This window comes from Erithacus rubecula (genome assembly GCF_903797595.1).
Source record: "Erithacus rubecula genome assembly, chromosome: 15".
Lineage (NCBI taxonomy): Eukaryota > Metazoa > Chordata > Aves > Passeriformes > Muscicapidae > Erithacus > Erithacus rubecula.
In genome coordinates this window covers 4,900,497-4,919,037 of record NC_136667.1, presented here as the reverse complement: position 1 = coordinate 4,919,037, position 18,541 = coordinate 4,900,497, and the positions used below count along the sequence as shown (strand labels likewise).

General features: G+C 43.2%; 1 protein-coding gene across 1 annotated transcript in view; it reads right to left on the bottom strand.

The window, feature by feature from the left end:
* LOC306808548 (fibronectin type-III domain-containing protein 3a-like) overlaps positions 1–18,541 on the bottom strand; it is a 39,084-nt gene that overhangs the window by 3,096 nt on the left and 17,447 nt on the right. The window contains exons 4-26 of the mRNA XM_079319216.1: positions 17,593–17,668; positions 16,652–16,728; positions 14,944–15,181; positions 13,282–13,554; positions 12,388–12,443; positions 11,139–11,293; positions 10,818–10,877; positions 9,636–9,774; positions 8,772–8,825; positions 7,979–8,100; positions 7,714–7,888; positions 7,041–7,127; positions 6,653–6,791; positions 6,089–6,157; positions 5,669–5,787; positions 5,464–5,569; positions 4,778–4,953; positions 4,220–4,333; positions 3,594–3,743; positions 2,995–3,275; positions 2,318–2,530; positions 1,652–1,818; positions 398–519 (exon numbers count right to left, since the gene is read on the bottom strand). Of these exons, the coding sequence (XP_079175342.1) occupies positions 398–519; positions 1,652–1,818; positions 2,318–2,530; positions 2,995–3,275; positions 3,594–3,743; positions 4,220–4,333; positions 4,778–4,953; positions 5,464–5,569; positions 5,669–5,787; positions 6,089–6,157; positions 6,653–6,791; positions 7,041–7,127; positions 7,714–7,888; positions 7,979–8,100; positions 8,772–8,825; positions 9,636–9,774; positions 10,818–10,877; positions 11,139–11,293; positions 12,388–12,443; positions 13,282–13,554; positions 14,944–15,181; positions 16,652–16,728; positions 17,593–17,668 (3,168 nt within the window). The remainder of the gene's footprint in view (positions 1–397; positions 520–1,651; positions 1,819–2,317; positions 2,531–2,994; positions 3,276–3,593; positions 3,744–4,219; positions 4,334–4,777; positions 4,954–5,463; positions 5,570–5,668; positions 5,788–6,088; positions 6,158–6,652; positions 6,792–7,040; positions 7,128–7,713; positions 7,889–7,978; positions 8,101–8,771; positions 8,826–9,635; positions 9,775–10,817; positions 10,878–11,138; positions 11,294–12,387; positions 12,444–13,281; positions 13,555–14,943; positions 15,182–16,651; positions 16,729–17,592; positions 17,669–18,541) is intronic.

The window sequence follows — 18,541 nt, the reverse complement described above, 5'->3', positions numbered from 1 at the left end:
GGCCTCATCTGGGATGGGAGGCTCAAAAAGCAGAAAAAATCATGCTGCATTTTCTTCCTTAAAGCTCCTTCACCAAAGTGGACTAACAGAGGCAGTGGTACCACAGACCATCAGGTTTAAGAATCAAGAGCCAAAGGAATTGCTGGGAGAACAGGATAAACCAGTGCTCACCCACTTCACACTTTCTGAAATCCTGTCACCTCCCCAGACAGAATTTCAAACTCCAAATCATGGAATCACTGCATGGTTTGGGAGAGAAGGGACCTTAGAGCCCATCTCATTCCACCCTCTGCCATGGGCAGGGACACCCTCCACAAGAGATAAACACATCTGGTTTTTTTGTAATAATACTTCCCAGTCAAAACCCCTCATGTTCCTGATGCTGTATAAAAGGTACCTGATCAAACTCTCTGCCAGCAGCAAGTTGAAGGATGTAAACAATGGAATCTCCTTTCATTGGCTGTAGAGGCTCCCATGTGATTTCAAAAGTGTTTTCTTCCAGCTGAATCACTTTGGGTGCTGCAAAATAAAGTGATTTGTTGGTCTCTACAAATGTACACCTGTCATGCTTAGAGTAACTTAAAGCAATTAAGATTTGTTTTTTTTCTTTTTCTTCTACTTGATGACATGAGCTTAAAAAATGATCATTGTTATGTGTAGGTTACACCTGTTGGTATTTCAGAGCTGCCAGGGTGAGCCCATGCTGTCTGTAGAGAGGAGCAGCATTTCTGTCCATGTGCAGAGCTGAAATGATGTTCTAACCATGGTTCAATTAATTTTGCTGCAGGCACTCAGCACTCTGACCTTCACAGTGACTGCAATGATGACCTTTAATGTCCATGTTAAAAAGTGAAGATCAGAGGAATTAACTGTGCCCTGCACACTGCTGCAACTTTGATATCCTGCAAAATGCCTGAGCAAAGGTGGGAATGCTCAGTTCAGGGCTGGGAGAGCTGCAGTGCAGGGGGTGATGACAACAAAAGAGCTCTTGTCACACCCAGACAAAGCCCCTCAGAGTGAGTTTGTGTATCTGTCCCTAAAAAGACAGGCTGAGGGTGAGGCTGTAGGATTCAATCCTGCCCACCAGTGGCTTGCAGCAGTTGTCAGGGTATCATGTTTTATCTTCTTTTTCTCTCTGCCAGAGCTGGGATTAAAAGCTCAAGAGAAGGTATTTTGTGTTCAGACTCACATTTATTAATTCTTATCTGTGTTTCAGTGAGTTCTACAACACTTCTAGCTAACAAACTAAAAATGGAGATGTATCTCTCTCTTTACAAGGCCTTTGAAGGGCCAACTGTTCAATTAAGAACAGGCACCTAAATTATTTTTACTTTTAACCCAATAACCAATTACCTGTGACCCACAATGCAGAATTTTCTATCCAATTACAAAATACCACCTATATCCATGAAGAAAAAGGTGAAGAAAGAAACCTCCACCCTAAAACCTCCATCTTGCTACATTCTGAAATCATAAATTTTAAGTGGAAAACTTACACATTCTATTCAAACTACACACCCATGATTCCAGTTCTATCACTCTAGTTTGGAAGTGTCCTCCATGGCTTCAGGTGAAAAGCAGTGTTTTCCTAGGGGTCAGTGCCTGTCAGCACAAAAAGTTTCCAGGGTTCCAAGAGCAGGGCAGAGCTCACCTTTGAGAGGTGCAGGTGGAGATTTGGTGGTGGTGAAAGCACAGACCTCTGAGAAGGCTCCTTCCCCAGCGTCGTTGTACGCCTGGATGCGGAAATGGTAGGTGGTGGATTCACTGAGCCTCTGCACCTTGTAGGTGTGACAGGGACCATTATAGACTGTCACAAACCTGGGGGACACACAGCACACACTGAGTTAGCAGAAATCACCAATGTGCAATATCAGACCTGACACACTGGGATTTGAGTTAAGGACAAAGCCCAAGTTTCTTCCCATCGAGGTTGAAAGGCTCAACTTGTCTGAATCAAGAGAACAACCTTGAATATCCAAAATAAATTGAAACTTCCAGTTAAAGAACAGCTGGACAACCCATGCTTCTTATATGCAGGCTTGACTTTGTTGTACAATGTCCAAAAATAACCCTGTCAGGACAGGATGGTGGTAAGGCATTTTTTCTTGAACTAGTATTTAGTGCTAACAAGCAACAGAAGTGCAAGTTGTTGACAGCATTTCTGCTTGAAAGATGGGATGCAAAACTGCAAAAGGGCAGACTCTGGGATGCCCAAATGACTCAGTGTTGTTAACAGAAGAGAGAATAACATAAAACCCCTTAAAAACTTGACATGAAGTGGTTAAGAAGAAAACCACAAGATCCTTAATGGTCTCACCTGCCAAACCTGTCCTCCATCTGCAGGTTGAACTGAGTAGGGTTGGGAATTAAAGCTCTGCTGGGCCCTTCTCCCCATTTCAGTTTAAGGCTCTGGTAGCTGAAGACCACACATTCCAGGTGGGGAGGGTCAGGAGGTAGTGGTTTGGTTTTGGCTTTCATGGAATGACTGAAAGGACCAACTCCAAAGCTGTTGATGGCCTGTACCCTGATCCTGGGAATGGGAGAGAGCAGCCACATGGTCAGGAAAAGTGCTGGGTAACAAAGCACGAGTTACAAGCTGTAATTCCAAACAGTAAAGCAATTAAGATGCAGTTAGAAATGAAATCTGAACTCAGCTTTAATCAAGACTGAGGTCACAGGAATCCCTGCTCTGCTTTTACCTGTCCATCCATCTTCTGGCCACACACCTGAGCATCCCAATGAAAAATTCTAAACTCAGAAACCTTAAAGTCTTGGCTTAGAGACAGAATGTGAACCTCAACATCAACCACCACCTCACTCCTGCCAACACCATGGCTGGAGTCTGGATATGACAATTTAAGGAAGTTTTCTAGTGTTACAGGGTGAATTAGGCAAATAGTCTGCAAGCTGCATGAAAAATCGCTCTAAAAATTTAAAACACTACCCTCAAAGGACTTTTAAATTCTATGAATGTGATTTCAGAGTAATCCTTACCTGTACAGGGTGTCAGGCAGCAGATTCTCAAGGACATGGGTTGTGTTTCTCCCCACAGTGAGCAGCTGCTTCTCCCCATACTCGATGTTGTAGCCTGTGATCTCTGCCCCGTGGCAGCAGGGCTCTTCCCACTGGATTGCAAGGCACGTGGAGAAGGGAGGGGGAATTTCCACCTGATCCTCTTCCAGTAAGTGCAGCACGGCCACGGCTGCAGGCACCGATGGGGGTGTGGTCACCACTGCCGTGTCCCCAAACAGCCCCGCCCCAGCCGCGTTCACAGCCTGAAAGACACCACACACCATCACCAACCCCTCCCTTCCAGCCTGGCACTCACAGCTCCCACCGCCTCTAAAGCAACGTGGGACACAGTGCAACATCTCCTCAATCATTTCTCAACAGGGCAAAGCAGCTGGTATTTCCCACTGGATCTAAACTCTTCCAGATTTAGGGAATGAGGAGGGACTGGGGGACAAGGGAAGTGTTTTTCCCAATTACCTTCTCTACTGCATGAGCAGGTGACAGCACATGATTTACTCCTCTCTAGCTGGAGTTTGTCCCCAAACTGCAAGTGCCCAGTGGCACCAAAAGGCTCTTCCTACCTGGACTCTGCAGTAATAGGTGGTTGCAGGTGTGAGGCCCTTGACCTCATAGCTGTGGCAGGGGCCAGTGTAGATGATGTGCATGGAGCCCTCCACCTGGCCCCAGTCCAGCCTGTACTCGCTGATTTCTGCTCCATTGCACGCCGGGCTCTGGGGTGAGGGAGAAATTCTGCTCAGCTCCTGCTCTTACACAGCCCCAGCAGCCAGGGGGGAGCTCTGTTACACTGAGTCAGAGTCACAGAGAAGGGTGGAAAACACCTCCAAGATAGCAAATCCAACCTTTGGAAGCACTGGGGTTGAAACCTGAGGTCTGTTCCAAGGGATTTTAACTTAACAGGTGACATGTGGCTGTAACACCACAACAGTCCACATCAGAATTTTGAAAGAATTAATTCACTATATATTAATTGCCACACCATGAGGAGGATTAAATGCCACCCATTTTGTGCAGTTAAAACTGCAATTACTGACTCCCAAAGTTTACAAATCCAACACAGACATCCCCAAAGAAATGAGCTTAAAATATTCCACCTCTACACATACTATTTCTCTCATTTCTGTGTATCAGAAAAGTGTCACTACAATTCTAAAAGCCAAATATTAATTTGGAAGCCATCAACACCTACCTCCCACGAAACCACAGCACAAGTTGCACTTTTGCAGGTTATCAGGGGTTTGCAGCACTGCTCAGGGGGTCCTGGAGCAGTGCAGAACTCTGCCTTCTCAGAGTGGGGGCCAAACTGCAGGAAAACAACACTGCATGAACACAGCAACAGCAGCAGGGCAAGAACTGATGTGCAAGTCAAGCAAACAAACTATTTTAAACTTGACAGGGAAGTAAACAGCAGAGTTCAGGGCTCAGTTTCAGATTCCTTGCAGGGACTTAAAGCTGGCCCTGTTCCCACAGGATATCTGAGTTCAGGGTTTTGTAATTCCTCCCTCCCCCAGCCAGGATCTGCCTTCCAGCAGCAGCTGGGCACTGCTTCACAGAGACTTTTATGCCCCCAATGTTTATGCCACACTTCTCCCACCACACCTGCAGAGCCCAATTTTGGGGTAACTCATCCAACCTTTCCACAGGCACAAACATCAGGAGGTTCACACAACACAGGCTACAAAAGCCCCTGAGCAGCACCCCTGGTGTCCCCTGAGTGGAAGCAGAGAGGTGTGGGTGCAGTGCTCACCCCCACTCTGTTCCCTGCCCGCAGCCAGAAGCTGTAGCTTCTCCCTGGCAGCAAGCTGCTGACTCCAAACTCAGCTGCTGGGCCCTGGTAGAGCAGCCTGCGCTCCTCCTGCTCCGAGCTGGCCATCTCCAGCAGGTACTCTGTCACCTCAGAGCCTCCATCCACAGCTGGGGGGCCTGCCAAACACAAACAGGTTGGATTTTACTATTAATTCCTACATTCAGCAAGTTAGGGAAATTTTTATCATGGATCTGAACAGAAACATTTCATCAAGCTTGTTTTTTCCCCCCAGGTATTGATAATTAGTTTAAGATGGCATTTTCCCTGTTTTCTTCACATAACAGTGTATCTTCGTTAATTTTTGCTTATCTCCTTTATTGAGATAACAGCAAGAAAACAAGAGTTGGTTTTAAATTGCCAAGCAGACATCAGTCATGGACAGACAGGAAGATTTCTCACTAGAAAATATTTATGTCTGCTTAAGTCTCACTGCCAGAGGTGGACAGAAGCTTTGGTCTTCTTAAAAAGAATCCCACAAAACAAAATAAAAACCCCACCCCAAACCTCAAAAACAACTAAGGTCATGGAGAGCATCTCTAGAATTTTACCTTTTTTCCCATTAAGAGTTCTATAGATTTTTGATTTGGATGAAATCAGAGCAGTTTTACTCCAATTCTGGTGCTTACCCCACTGCAAAGTGATTTCCTTGGGCTTGGCTTTGCCCACCAGGGCTGGGGCAGGACAGGGCCCCGGGGGAACGGCCGCTGTCGTGACAGTCGTGACATCAGAGGCCTGCCAGGGACACAGTCATTGCAGAGCACAGCCATAAAGCACTTGGCTAAAACATGAAGAGCACTGCTTTCCAGAAGCACCTTGCCCTGCTGTGCTCACCTGGCTGTCCCCAGCTCTGGTGGCACAGGACACCCGCAGTCTGTAGGAGGTGCCAGCTCGCAGGCGCTCGCAGACGTGCTCCCGCTGGGCTCCGCTGTAAACGGGCTCCCACCTCCCTCCTGGGGGAAGGAAAAGCACTTCACCCTTTCAAACCTTTCTAAAATCCCACCTGAAAGTTCTCATACATAATTATTAAGGCAGTCAAGCCAGAGAATTAATTTGGAATGATTAGTTATACAGAGAATGTGTAAAACACAACATACTGTGAAATCAGAGGTGACTGCTGGAGTAAAGCATCATTTAAGTTAGAAAATATCCCCAAAATCCAAATCTAAACCATGTTTCACAACTAAATGTGAATTAAATACGTCCAGGGATGGAGACTGGGTAGTGCATTAGTACCCAGAGCAGATTCCTTACCAGCTGATGCCTCAGAGATTTCCAGAAAGTATTTTGAAATGTCTGATCCTCCATTATCCTTGGGGGGTTCTGAAAGAAATCAACACCTGAAGTTACAGAACATTTCATATCAAGGCATTGTTCTGTTATCAGCTTTTCCAGTGAACATATTCATATTCCTTCCCACAGAAAGGTCAACCAGCAAGAGAAATCAGTGTACTTAATTATTCACAATACATTTTTCAGAGCAATTTTCCTCTGATTATTAATCATGATTATGCCAGGAAGAGTAACTGGGAAAACACTCCCAATTTCAGGTATCAGCTCTTATTTTTTAAGTCAACATAAGAATTATTTAAACATAAACCCAGAGAGTATTATCACAGCAGTCACTGCTTATCAAAAATGACTGAACAATGCCACTGTGGCACCACAGCCTCAAAATTAACCATTTTTGGGTAAGGTTGAGTATTTCCCCTGCAATAACAACCCCTGCAGATAAATAATCAACCTGAGTTCCCTCTCATTTAATCAGGGAGAAGCTTTCCACACCCCAGCAGCACTGGAACAGCCCAAGGCACCTACCCCACGTGACTCTCACACTGTGGGGATGGATCTTGCCCTTCACAACAGGTTTACTTGGAGCTCCAGGTCTGTCAGGTTTGGTGCTGTGCTCCACCACCTCACTGGGGCTGCTTTTTCCTTCACTGTTGTAGGCAAAGAGCTGTTGGAGGAGGGAAGAGAACAGAGAATAAATGGTTTATTTAACGACAGTAATAGATGTTATATTATTGTTTATACCAAAATTAGCTGGTGCAAAAAATCTGATTTGTATTATTACTTCACCCAAACGTGCTCTAACAACAGGTAATTGCTGGGACAACAGGTGAATTCCTGCTGTCTCCATAACAAGTTGAAAAATTTGCTGGAAAATGCCAAGCCCAGGAAATTAGGAACAAAGTATGATACAAACCCTGAACTTATAGGATGTACTCCTCCTCAGGTTTCTTAAAGTGCATGAGAGCTCATCTCCATTGTACTGGGGCTGGAATCCATAGCCCTGGCAAGGAGGGAAAATCAGGATGAACAGAGTCACTCATTTAAAACAAAACCCAGAGTGGGTGAATCACATTTATTTTAATCTTGATCTTCACCTCTGTGTGAATTGGCACCTCTGTGCCATGAATTGCACAGTACTTTGGGCCATGAATTGCACACAGTACTTTAGCTCTGCCATGAATACAATACAATATTTTATCTCTACCACTAATTCTATGGAGTAGTTTAAATCTGCCATGGATTCCATGCAACTCTATCATGAGTTCCATGCAATATTTGACTTCTGTGCCATGAATTCCCTGCAATGCTTTCCCTCTGTGCCATGAATTCCCTGCAATTCTCCCTCTCTGTGCCATGAATTCCCTGCAATTCTCCCTCTCTGTGCCATGAATTCCCTGCAATCCTTTCTCTCTCTGCCATGAATTCCCTGCAATTCTCCCTCTCTGTGCCATGAATTCCCTGCAATTCTTTCCCTCTCTGCCATGAACTCCATACAACACTTGCTGACCATTTACCGCAAGGTAAAAAAACCCTCATTTTTATCTCAGCACTATGAAGAAAGTTTCCACACAAAGCCCAGCACTTACAGAACCTTCCTCCTCCATGTCCAGGCTGTAGGTGAGGGAGTCATCCAAGGCCCCTCCTGCAGGAGGGCTCCATCCCAGGGCCATCCAGGTCACTCCTGCTTCCAGCAGTGTGGGTGGTGCTGGGGCTGGTGGCACCACCCCGGCCGTGCCGAACGTCACCGTCTCACTGAACCCACTGGGGAGGAGATTTTCAACAAGGGTGAGCAGCAGCTGGTGGAATCCAGGGGGGGAATCCATAATTTAGTATCCCTGGGCTCCTGGTTACCTCATTCCAATGTCATTTTTAGCAGCCAGTCTCAGGGAGTATCTTGTGGAAGGAGTGAGTTTGGTGAGCTTGTACTGCTTCAGGTGCCCGTAGTAACATTCCTTGAAGGGACCATTCTTCCCCTGGAAAACAGGGAGAGCCAGAGTCACCCCCTGATCCCTGCCAAGGTCACCCTCCTCACTCTGCATCTTCCTAAATCCCAGAATCTCAGACTGGTTTGGGTTGGGAGAGACCTTAAAGCTCATCTTGTCCCATGGGCAGGGACACCTTCCATGAGAAATGTCATTCCACCCATTCAACAGCAATTAAAAAAGAAATGACTGAGCCTCAAGAATGCAAAATTTCATGTATCATGGTCATCCTCAGTCTGCTGATGGTCACCCTGAGCAGATAATACACCACATTAGGACAGAGATATCTGATTACTTTTGGAACTGTGGATTGGACAAAATGGTGATAAACCCATTGAGCTGAAAACAAAACACATTCTGGGAGTTTTTATCCCTTTGCATTACATCTCAGCAAGATGCTCAAGAGCTGAAGGAGATTTGTGACACAACCCAAAGATCCCAAAGGCTCATGCATTTCAAGAGAACACAGGAATTACTGATGCTCTGGATGGCAAACAAGGCAGTTTTACACTGTCCCCTCCCACTGGTCATTTGTCCCTTCAAAATTGTCAGGACAGTTGCACCAAAATACCTGCTGCACCTAAGCAAAGGGTATTTTTAAGTGTAATTGCTCTACAGATGTCATTATCTTTTTTTTTTTTTTGTACTAGGAAAGCTCTTACCTCATCCCATTCTAAAAGAAAATTAGTTATTTTGGAACCATTGTCATTTGAGGACTGAAAATAAAGAACAATGAAAAAAAAAAAGAGTTAAAATCAAGTGGTTGTAAATTGTGTTTAATAAATACTTTTACACATTGAATATTATAAACTTCCACTGCTGTGCTACTTCTTTTAGTTCTGATAGTTTAGAATATGAATTTAGAAATGGTTTTATTTTATAAATGAAGCAAATTATATTGTAGAGCTCTTTTCCTTGTGCCTTGAACTGTATGCTCACCACCTGCTTGTGCAATCTAAGGGGTCACACAAGCAACATCTGACACATGAAATGGGAACTTCTTAATTTTCTAAGCACAGATTGAACAAGTAATTTCACTAAAGTCATTTAGCTGGAACCATTTTTCAGCATGGTCATAAGAAAAACATCAAAAACCAAGCAAACACAGTTACCAACCAGCCTTCACAGATAGTGGGTACATTCAAAAGTCAGATTAAAAAAGAAAATCTATAAAAGCATCCAAAGAAATTTAGTCTGAATAGGTCAGAATAACTGAAAGAACATTAAGTCATATCTATTTATCATCCAGGACCTCAAGCAAAGTCATAAATAAATAAAAATCTATTTTTTCCCCTCTGCCAGTTCAGAAGAGAAGAGCTCTGCTACCAACTCTATCACACTAAAGCTGCAGGCAAGAAACTCAGCAAACATTGAAAAAAAGAGAAAGGAAATCATTATTTCATTATCAGTCTTCACTGAGCAACTTAAAAGGCAACACCTAGAGCACTCACTGAATTCTTGACAAGCTAATTTAAATAACTGCACAGGAATCCAGCAGAGAGCTCTGCCCCAGGTTTGGCTCTTACCTTCCACTGCAAGCTCAGGCTGTTTTTGGTTCTGTTAATCAGTTTTGGGGCAGCTGGACAGTCTGGCTCACAGCTCTCTGTAGTGAAGCTCACCAGTTCTGAAATGGTTTCTTTGATGGAACTGCTGGTTGCTGTAACTCTAAACAAAGGGTAATTAATGATGTGGCTGTTGCACTGGCCCCTGGAAATTCAAGGGAAGAGCTGGCAGCTTCAGGGATTTAATCCAAGCAGTGGCTGCAGGGTGGGGGTCACACCCAAACTCCCACTTCTCACACTTCATTTATTCTGCCATTACTCTCTGTCACAGTGGAGATGTTTTAGTGCTGAAATACCTGTGAGATAGGGGATAAAATCTATGGCAGGTGTTCCCAAATGGTTACAGGGAATCTGGCTGGAAATGAGCCTTAAAATCCAAATACAGCCAACACTTGTGCAGGAGTATGGGCACTGAAGAGGCTAAATCATAAAATCACCATTTTCACAGGAATTGTTTCATGTTTTCAGGAGTCCTGCCTCCTTCTGTGGAAAACACAACCCACTGTGAAGATGGAGCTGTGCCCAGCATTTCCCACACTCTGAACTCTTCCATGGCTTCAGAGCAGGAGTTTGCTCCAGGGAATCTTTGATCTCATCTGCTCCATGCCCCAGCACTGAGTGTGGCTCTTCCCAGAGTTTCCCTGGTTTGTCTCACCAGCTGCTCTCTCCCTGGCCAGCCCAACACCTCCAGTCAGGATCATTTACTCCTGATCATCCCATCCCACTTCCCATTCCAGCCCATTCCCACTTCCCTGCTTGCCCTGCTGCAGGTCAGACAAATATTTCTGGAAACCAAGTTGGCAAGGCAGAATTTCAGATCCAATTTCAAAGCTAAATTATTTCACTGACCAGTGACTTCAACCCACAACAATCTACAAAGTGTTGTTCTAAAAAAAAAAAATACCAGCAGAGAATAATTTAAAGTTTGTAATTGAGAAATATGAGGAGATGGTAGGGAAGAAAATGAGGTGGCATTTTAATGAAGTTAGAAGATAAATGGGAATTTAGATAGCAAACCCACTGTCCACAGCATGGTGTTTTTTCAGAGTATTCCTTAATTGTCTGTGTCACCCCCTTTCCATGAAGCCACAGTAATCCTGGAATTCCCACATCCCCCAAAAGATTATTTCCTTCCCAGCAGCATACCTGGCATGATAATCAGTGGCTGGTCTGAGATCAGGAAGTGTAATTGTTAATTCTTCCCCACTGTGAAAAGGCAAAAACAAACAGAAAGCAGAGTTACAGCTCTTCCTTAAACCTCAGGGCTCAAAGCTCATTGAAAAGCAAAACCACGAAGTGGCACATTTAAGTTTCCCACTGTCCATGTACAACTCTTTAGTGACATTACTTAAAATTTATTTCATGTGAAGTAGGAAGGTCTGCAAGTCAACAAACAGCTCCTGATAGAGAGATTGCTGATTGGTTAATGGTTTAAACATTGTGCTTAAAGGAAGAAACTAAACTTACACATAGACAGATTTAAATTTTCCATTTTTACCACTGTTGGATATTGCTACTTCAAATGTAAATGCTGCTGGACTATGACTATGGCTCTCTCCATTCTGTGAACTAACTGGGAGATTCCAGGACAGAACGGCTGATCTTGCTTGTATATCAGAAACCTATTAAAAGCATAAATAATGCAAGTAAGTTTGCTTTCTGCAAGAAAAGGTTAATTAGTCAATAACATGGCGTCGCTAATTGGCCTAGGAAGCTCCTCACTGGAGGAATTCTTTCCCTTTGGAGTGGCAATCTAGAGGCATTCTTTGGATTGCAATGATTTCTCTAAAGGCTTTCCCTTCCAACACCAAACCAACACCACGCTGGGGCAGGAAGGGAAAATTCCTGCATCAACCTTTCCATCACTCATTTGGAGCAAATGTTCAGCTGGGGAGTCTTGGGCAGGACCCCAGAACAGATTTAGGCACAGACACCTCATTTTCTGACAGCTCCCTCACATAATATTCCACCACTGATCCTAAGGACAGCACAGCCTCTGTTTGTAAAACTCAAAATCTCTTGTCTGATTTTTTTTTTTTTTTTTTTTGCTGTTTAATTCCCACACTCCAAATTCTCTCTGCCCAAGGCACCAGAGCCCTGTGGTAGAACTAAGTACAGATATCAGAAGCAGCAGGGGAAAAGTTCTAAAGTACCAAAAAACCCCTCAAAAGCTGGTGCAAAGGAACACAACCCCTGTTTGCTGTGTGGATAATGCAGAGAAGAGCTCATTAAACTTGCTCAAGATCAAACACAGACATTTTAATTACCCTCACCAGACTCCACCTTCCTAAATAAGTCTCTAAATACTCAAATATTTGCTCCAGTTTTTCAATATAACATCAAAAGAGGATCTATTTGTGTAAATTTTATTCTCAACACTCCTAAATCCTCTCTGCTGAGCAAAGGATGGTTCCAAGAGTGGACAAACTTCCAAGAGTTTAGCAGGTCCCTGGTTTGTAGGGTAAAGCCCTCACATACACTGGAAAACTGCAACAGTGGAATATTCTGGGATTACAGGCTGGCAAACTGAGAAACAGTGAATTTCCAGCATGGCTGCCCTTTCCCAGCTATCAACTCTGCCAACTAAACTTGTATTTATCTTCTCTATTAAAAAAATTAAACCATTAAGAACAAAGAAAAAGGGATTGACAAAACACAAGTTATTTTATAGGAAGCACAGGCCCAGAAAATAATGGAATTTTAGGCTAATACTTACAACTGGCTTGCCAATGCTCAAGTGAGTATCACATTTCCTGGATTCTGTGTCAGATTCTGCAATTTAAACACAAACCAGATTATCCCAAAGCCTGAGAGCAACCCAGGCTGTTACCAAAAGGCCACCACGAGATGGAGTTGGCCTCATTAGGACTTGAACAATGGTTCTTATTGTGCAAAGTTCATTTCCCCTGTTTGTTTTGGCTGTGTGAGGGGCAGGAACACCAACTATCCAAAACCAACAGTGGCACAAAAACCCTTTTAGTACATCCTGCACAAAGGGGATCTTTTCCTAATGGAGCAGAAATAGGTTTTCTTTGACAACACAAAAACAGTCCTCCAAAAATGAGAGGTGTTAAAAAAAATGACAATAAGATCTTATCTCTGCCTTATGTGTTTTCCTGGAATTTCTATGGCAAAACATTCCCAGTTTGGAAGAAGCTTGACACTGTCACAAAGCAAAGACAATGACACTGCACAGGGTTTTTAGTAGCAAAGCTGAAATTACAACTAATTAAACAGCAGCCTCTGCAACTCCTCACATTTTAATATTTCTTAAAGATTTAAGTGATTCCTGGTTAACCAAAAAGTACCACAAACAGTGACAACAGAAGTGACCCTGACTATTGATCAGTCCTGGGTCAGAAATAGCAGGGAAGTAAAAAGGTTTAAGATTAAATCTTCCTGAAGACCTTATTTGATAAATATCAAATAAAAAAACTTGATATTCCAATGATTCCTAGAGAAAAAAAAAAAAAATATCTCACCATAATGGATTTCAGGTTTGCTCTAATCCTGAACAACCAAACAAATTTATAAATTCAGCTTTTTCAGAACCTGCTTTGCAATGAATTTATAGAAAATAACAAAATAATTGAGATTTCCCCTGTCCTACCTGCCATCTCTGCCTCTGGACTGCCCTTTGTTTTTCCTATCTGCTTCTGCTTTAGTGCTCCAACTGCCCCTTGCTGGCCCTTTCCATTCCCATTGGGAATTGTGGCATTGGAAGAATTAAGGACTTTATGTGGTGAGGAGGGAGGGCTGCTCAGTTTATTGTTGGTGTGACCACTGGCTGGTCTGTCCTTTAGTCTCTTCTTGAGGTGTTCTGGCATTTTGAGACTCCTCTCATCCCTCTGGATGAAGTTTGTCCTTCCATGGGAACGAGGTTCTGCAAAGAAAGGAGAAATGATTTCATTATTCTGATTTATTCATTTGATATCTGAATCTACAAGCTGGAAAAAATCACTAAATCCAAGCCCCTGGAACTTCCCTGTGCTTTGTGCAGGGATTTTGGAGTTTGGGGTCTTTGTAAACTGAATTTTTTTGGCCTTTCTGCTGTCAGCTGCTCCAGATCCTGCTTTACAGCTGCCTTTCTTCCTTGCAACAGATACATTTGCAAAAAATTAATCAAATTTAGGATTCAAACTGAACTTTTCCAACACAGCCTGAATGCTGTTTTACCCTAGAGTGAGTCAAAATACATCATTACCAATTTAAGTCTGAGAGATGAAGAATAGTCTTACTAAGTCTAATTTTCTTTTAAGTCTTGATTATATAAAATTATTATATAAAGTAAGGATTAGAGCTTGGTTTAATTCAACAGAACCCTAGTCCCTCACTGATTTATTGCTTCATTCAGTTTTTAGAGTGGGTCTGCCTTCACCCTTCATTATCAATAATGACATTTTGACATTTTCTGGGTTGTTTTTGTGCACTTTTCAGTCATATTTGGACCAAAAAAAAAATTAATTGTTGATTTTCAATAAACTTCACACCAAGGCTGTGACAAAACTCAATGAGCAGAGTTTTAGGGAAAGGACTTTTAGGAGTCACAATTATGGGATTTACAGCTGCAAAAGCAGGGATGCAGGAAAAATACAACATTTGTCAGGTACAAACGTGCATCACTCCTTGAAAATACAAAATTCAAACAAAAAATTCAGAGGATGCACAACATTAGTGAGTACCTGACCCACAGTGGGGGTCTAAGTTAGTAACAGGAGCCCTGGAGTGTTGGGACTCAAAGTTTTGAATTTTCTGTGCTTTCTGACACTGACCCTAAGGAGAACACTGCTTTTAACTTGAGGACTTGGAGAAGGATTCCAAATTTGAGTGATGAAGTTAAAATCACTGGTGTGTAGTTGAATAGAAGTGTGTAATATCACATGGTGAAGGGTTTGAAATTTGGTGTTTTTAAAATATAAGTATAGGACAAGATAGAGGTTCTTAAGCATTGTCTCTTCTTCCTTCTTGTATCTTCTTCATAATTTCAAGTAATAATTCTTGATTAGACAAAAAAATCTCATCACAAATATTTAGTTATTAGATCAAAAGTGGAAATAATGTAGATGTTAATTCTTAATTGAATAGTTAGCCTTGTAACTAGCTAGATATAATTCCTCACTTTTAGCTTGCTAGGTAGAAGAACTGAAGATTTAATAAACAATCAAGTCCAAACAGGAAAATCCATCTCTGGAGCTTTAATACTAACTGTAATAAAGAAAAGAGGCAATAATGATGGTAATGGCAGCATGGAGGGGGACACTGGGGCTCTCACCTTGCTCCTGGAACACGTGTGGTGGTGGGTGCTGGTGCATGAACTGGGGTGGGAGCTCTCCTGTGGCAGGCACGGCGGGGAACACGGGGTGAGGAGGGGGTGGGAGCAGGGCATGGGGGTGGTGCATGTAATGGGGCACGTGGGGGGGAGGGGGAGGGGGAGGGGGATGCATGGAAGGATGGAATTCCCCCGAGTGGGGCACCACCACCACTCTGCGAACTCCGTTTTCTTCCACCACCTGTTGGGAAATGGGAGAAAGCCACTGTGAGAGCTGAGACAATCCCCTAAAATGTTGTGCTTTTAGCAAGGGATTGCTCTGCTCTGGGTCACACCCTGCAGCTGACAGGCAAGGCTTGGGAAGCAGGCAGGTACTGCTGGGATAAAGCAGAGTTTGAGGCAGGCACACCAAAGTGAACAGTCACAGAATCCCAGGATGGTTTAGGTAAGAAAAGACATTAAACTTCATTTCATCCCAGGGAAAACTTCCACAGAACAGGCTGCTATATCCAAGCCCTATATCCAGCCTGTCCTGCAACACTTCCAAAGATGGGAGTCCACAACCTGCTCACTCCTGAATTATTTCACTCCACTTTGGCAGAATCCAAGAGAACCAGCCCTGGGCTCCTCCAGACACTGGGAACACAAAGTTATCACCTCATCTGACAAGAACAGCCCAGGTAAGCCAAGCTCTGATTTAAAGCTGCTTTCCAACTTGTCAATCCCTGTCACAACAACCCAGGGAAAACAACCCAACCCTGCTGGTTTCAGGTGACAGCAAACAGAACAAATAAATGTGGTTTTCAGGCTGAGCAGCTCAGTGCTGCCAGGGCTTTGCCCACTGTTTGCACCAAGGGATTCATTTCACAGGCATCAGAAATTGTCTGGGGAAATCTTTCCTCAAGGTCTGCAGAGCTGAAGAACAGCAGAAGCCCAAAATGCAGCTGTGTGCAAAAAGAAACTGCCTGGAGAAACCAAGAACTCAGTTACAGGCTTCAAACCTTCTCAGAACACTCCTGATTTTCAACATTACTACAATATGAGTTCTGTTTCCACATTTGGTTTTAATTATTTCCTTTTAAAATGTATTAATTTAGAAATAAATCAACCTGGGAACTGGGAGTATCTCTGGTAACAAACACAAAGGTCTGACCTGAACAACACCCAGGAGTGGAAAATCCATGGGAGTGGAAAAGCAAAGCTGGGAGAGCCCAGAGCCCTGCTCATTTCCCAAACACATCACTGGAATCAGAGTTTGCATCACCAGCACACTCTGCACACTCTGCTCCAGCTGGAACTTCAGGAGATCAGAGCTGGTAAAGAAAGGGGCACTGAAAATTCTGATGTATTTTTTTATAAAAATGGAAAACCTGCAGCCAGTTGGAGCTGTTCACATGACCCAGCTTCACCCTGCCAACAGGACTGATGAAAAATAAACATGTGGATCCTGTTCATGGAGCTCAGACAGTCAATTCAGAGCTGTCCTTGTTACTAAAAGTATCTTGAACTGCTGGGAGCAGGATTAAAAAAATCCTGGAAACTGGATCAAGCATTGCTCAATAACAGAGGGGACAGAGCCCACAATAAAGTAAACAGTTTGTAAGTTCAATGAAAAATAGCTTTTTTCACAGCTCAAATCACCAATAAATAATAAAAACATTATTAGAATTTCCCCCAAAACCACACTGCAAGAGAAGGAGAAATAAATTACCTGAGACACGTAACCAGGAGGCACAAAAATGGGTGGCATGGAACCATTTGGTGACATCATGGGGACATGGGCTGGACCTGCAGAGGACAAGGGGACACTTTTTAACAACCAAGGCTTTTCCCACCTGGAAACACCTTTTTTCAAAGGTGGCAACTCACCCTGGAGTCTGAAATATCAGGAATTGCATCCCATTCTCTGTTTGATTATTGGCTTTATCCCAATCACTATGCTCTGAACAACAGTGTCTTTTTAATTGCACAAAATCTGTATAAATAATTTTAGCTCTTGATTTGTGACAGCTGAAGTTTGTAGTAATGAAGGCAAATGCTCATATTGGGGTAAAGATGATGTAGGAACTGGGAAAAAATTATTTTTTATGTTAAGCTCAAGGGAAGTATTCCTGTAGGGAATTTGATGAAAGCAGAATGGACACTTTTTATATCATATCATGTAAAATGGTGACAAATACTCCAAAAATGGAAATACTGATAAATTCAACTTGACTTTACAGGAGATATTTTGCCCTGACTCGGATTTTCTGTCACTTACCCAGAAGGTAAAAAGGAATTTGCAGGCACAGAGTGGAGCAATGATTCCCCCAGCTCACAGCACTGGGAGGACCCAGTGCCCAGTAAAGTTCTTTAAATTATTGTGGATTAAATGCCATAGAATTCATGTGTTCAGATCCTGGGAAGACAGTCAAGGATCACTGCAAACCCAACTTTTGGAAATGAAAACTTGCAGGATGCAGGGAATCCTGGCAGCTGCCCAGTGCTGCCTCATTTGTGCTTGGACACAAACTGAAAAATCTGATTTATTCCAGTGCAGGAAACCCATCTGACAACACAGAAAAAAAAAACAAAACCAAAAAACCAAAAAAACCCCAGTGGGATAACCCTAGGACCAAAATATTTGGATTCAAGACTTGAGTTTGCCTTTACCTTGAATGCACTGAATGTGTCCATCTTCAGTTGTAATTGTAAATGTTTCACCTGGGTTTACCTGGACAAGAATCACCTGCAGGAAACAAAACACAAACAAGGGGTTGGGGGCTTTTTAAATTTTAGAAATCCACTGGGAGTAAACTCCTCTTTAGAGACAAACAACAACAGAGCTTTGGCAGCCTTGGAGTAAAAAAGGAAAACGGTAGTGATGGGTAGAATGAAAATATTTCTTCCTACTTTGACATATAATCCTTGTATTTTTTTCTCTGGTTACTCCTAGAAGTGCCTCACCTGATATCCATGAAATAATCTTTTAATTTCAAGTTTCACACTTCTTCTGCTGCTTTTACTGAGGCAATCATGACCTGAGATTCACATTGCATTCCAGGCTCTTCCCACCACCTCTGCCCTGCAGCTCCAGGTGTGTTTTCCCTGTGGAAGGAACCCAAGCCCCAGGGACCCCCTGCAGGTCCCTTTGGGCATGGTCACCTCCTCCTGCTCCCAAATCCAGCTGGAGCTGGGCCAGGATCACTCCCAGGCACTGCTGGGATCCCAAACCACCCCCTCATCCTGCCCCAGCCCAGGGCAATTCTGGCAGCTGCACTTTATTGTAACATCTGTGATATTCCACAGCTAATCCTTTAATAAAAAGGGAATGGCCAGGTAAGAACTGCAGGTACACAATTAGAATTCCACCCTGGTGACAGCTGGTGCTGATGGAAGAATTGAAATAAAATGTATTTGTCAAAGCAGCTGTGAAAATCAGTGTAATTTTCTTCCATTCAATTTTTATAAAATATTTTTGTACTATTCATGGGAGTGACATTTGTAGCAGGTAGATGGGACCTGAAGAAATCACCTGCTCATTTAATTCCTGGTAAAATGAGCTACACATGCTATTAATGAATTAATTTTTTTGTGCTGTCACATTTTCAGTGCTGGAGCT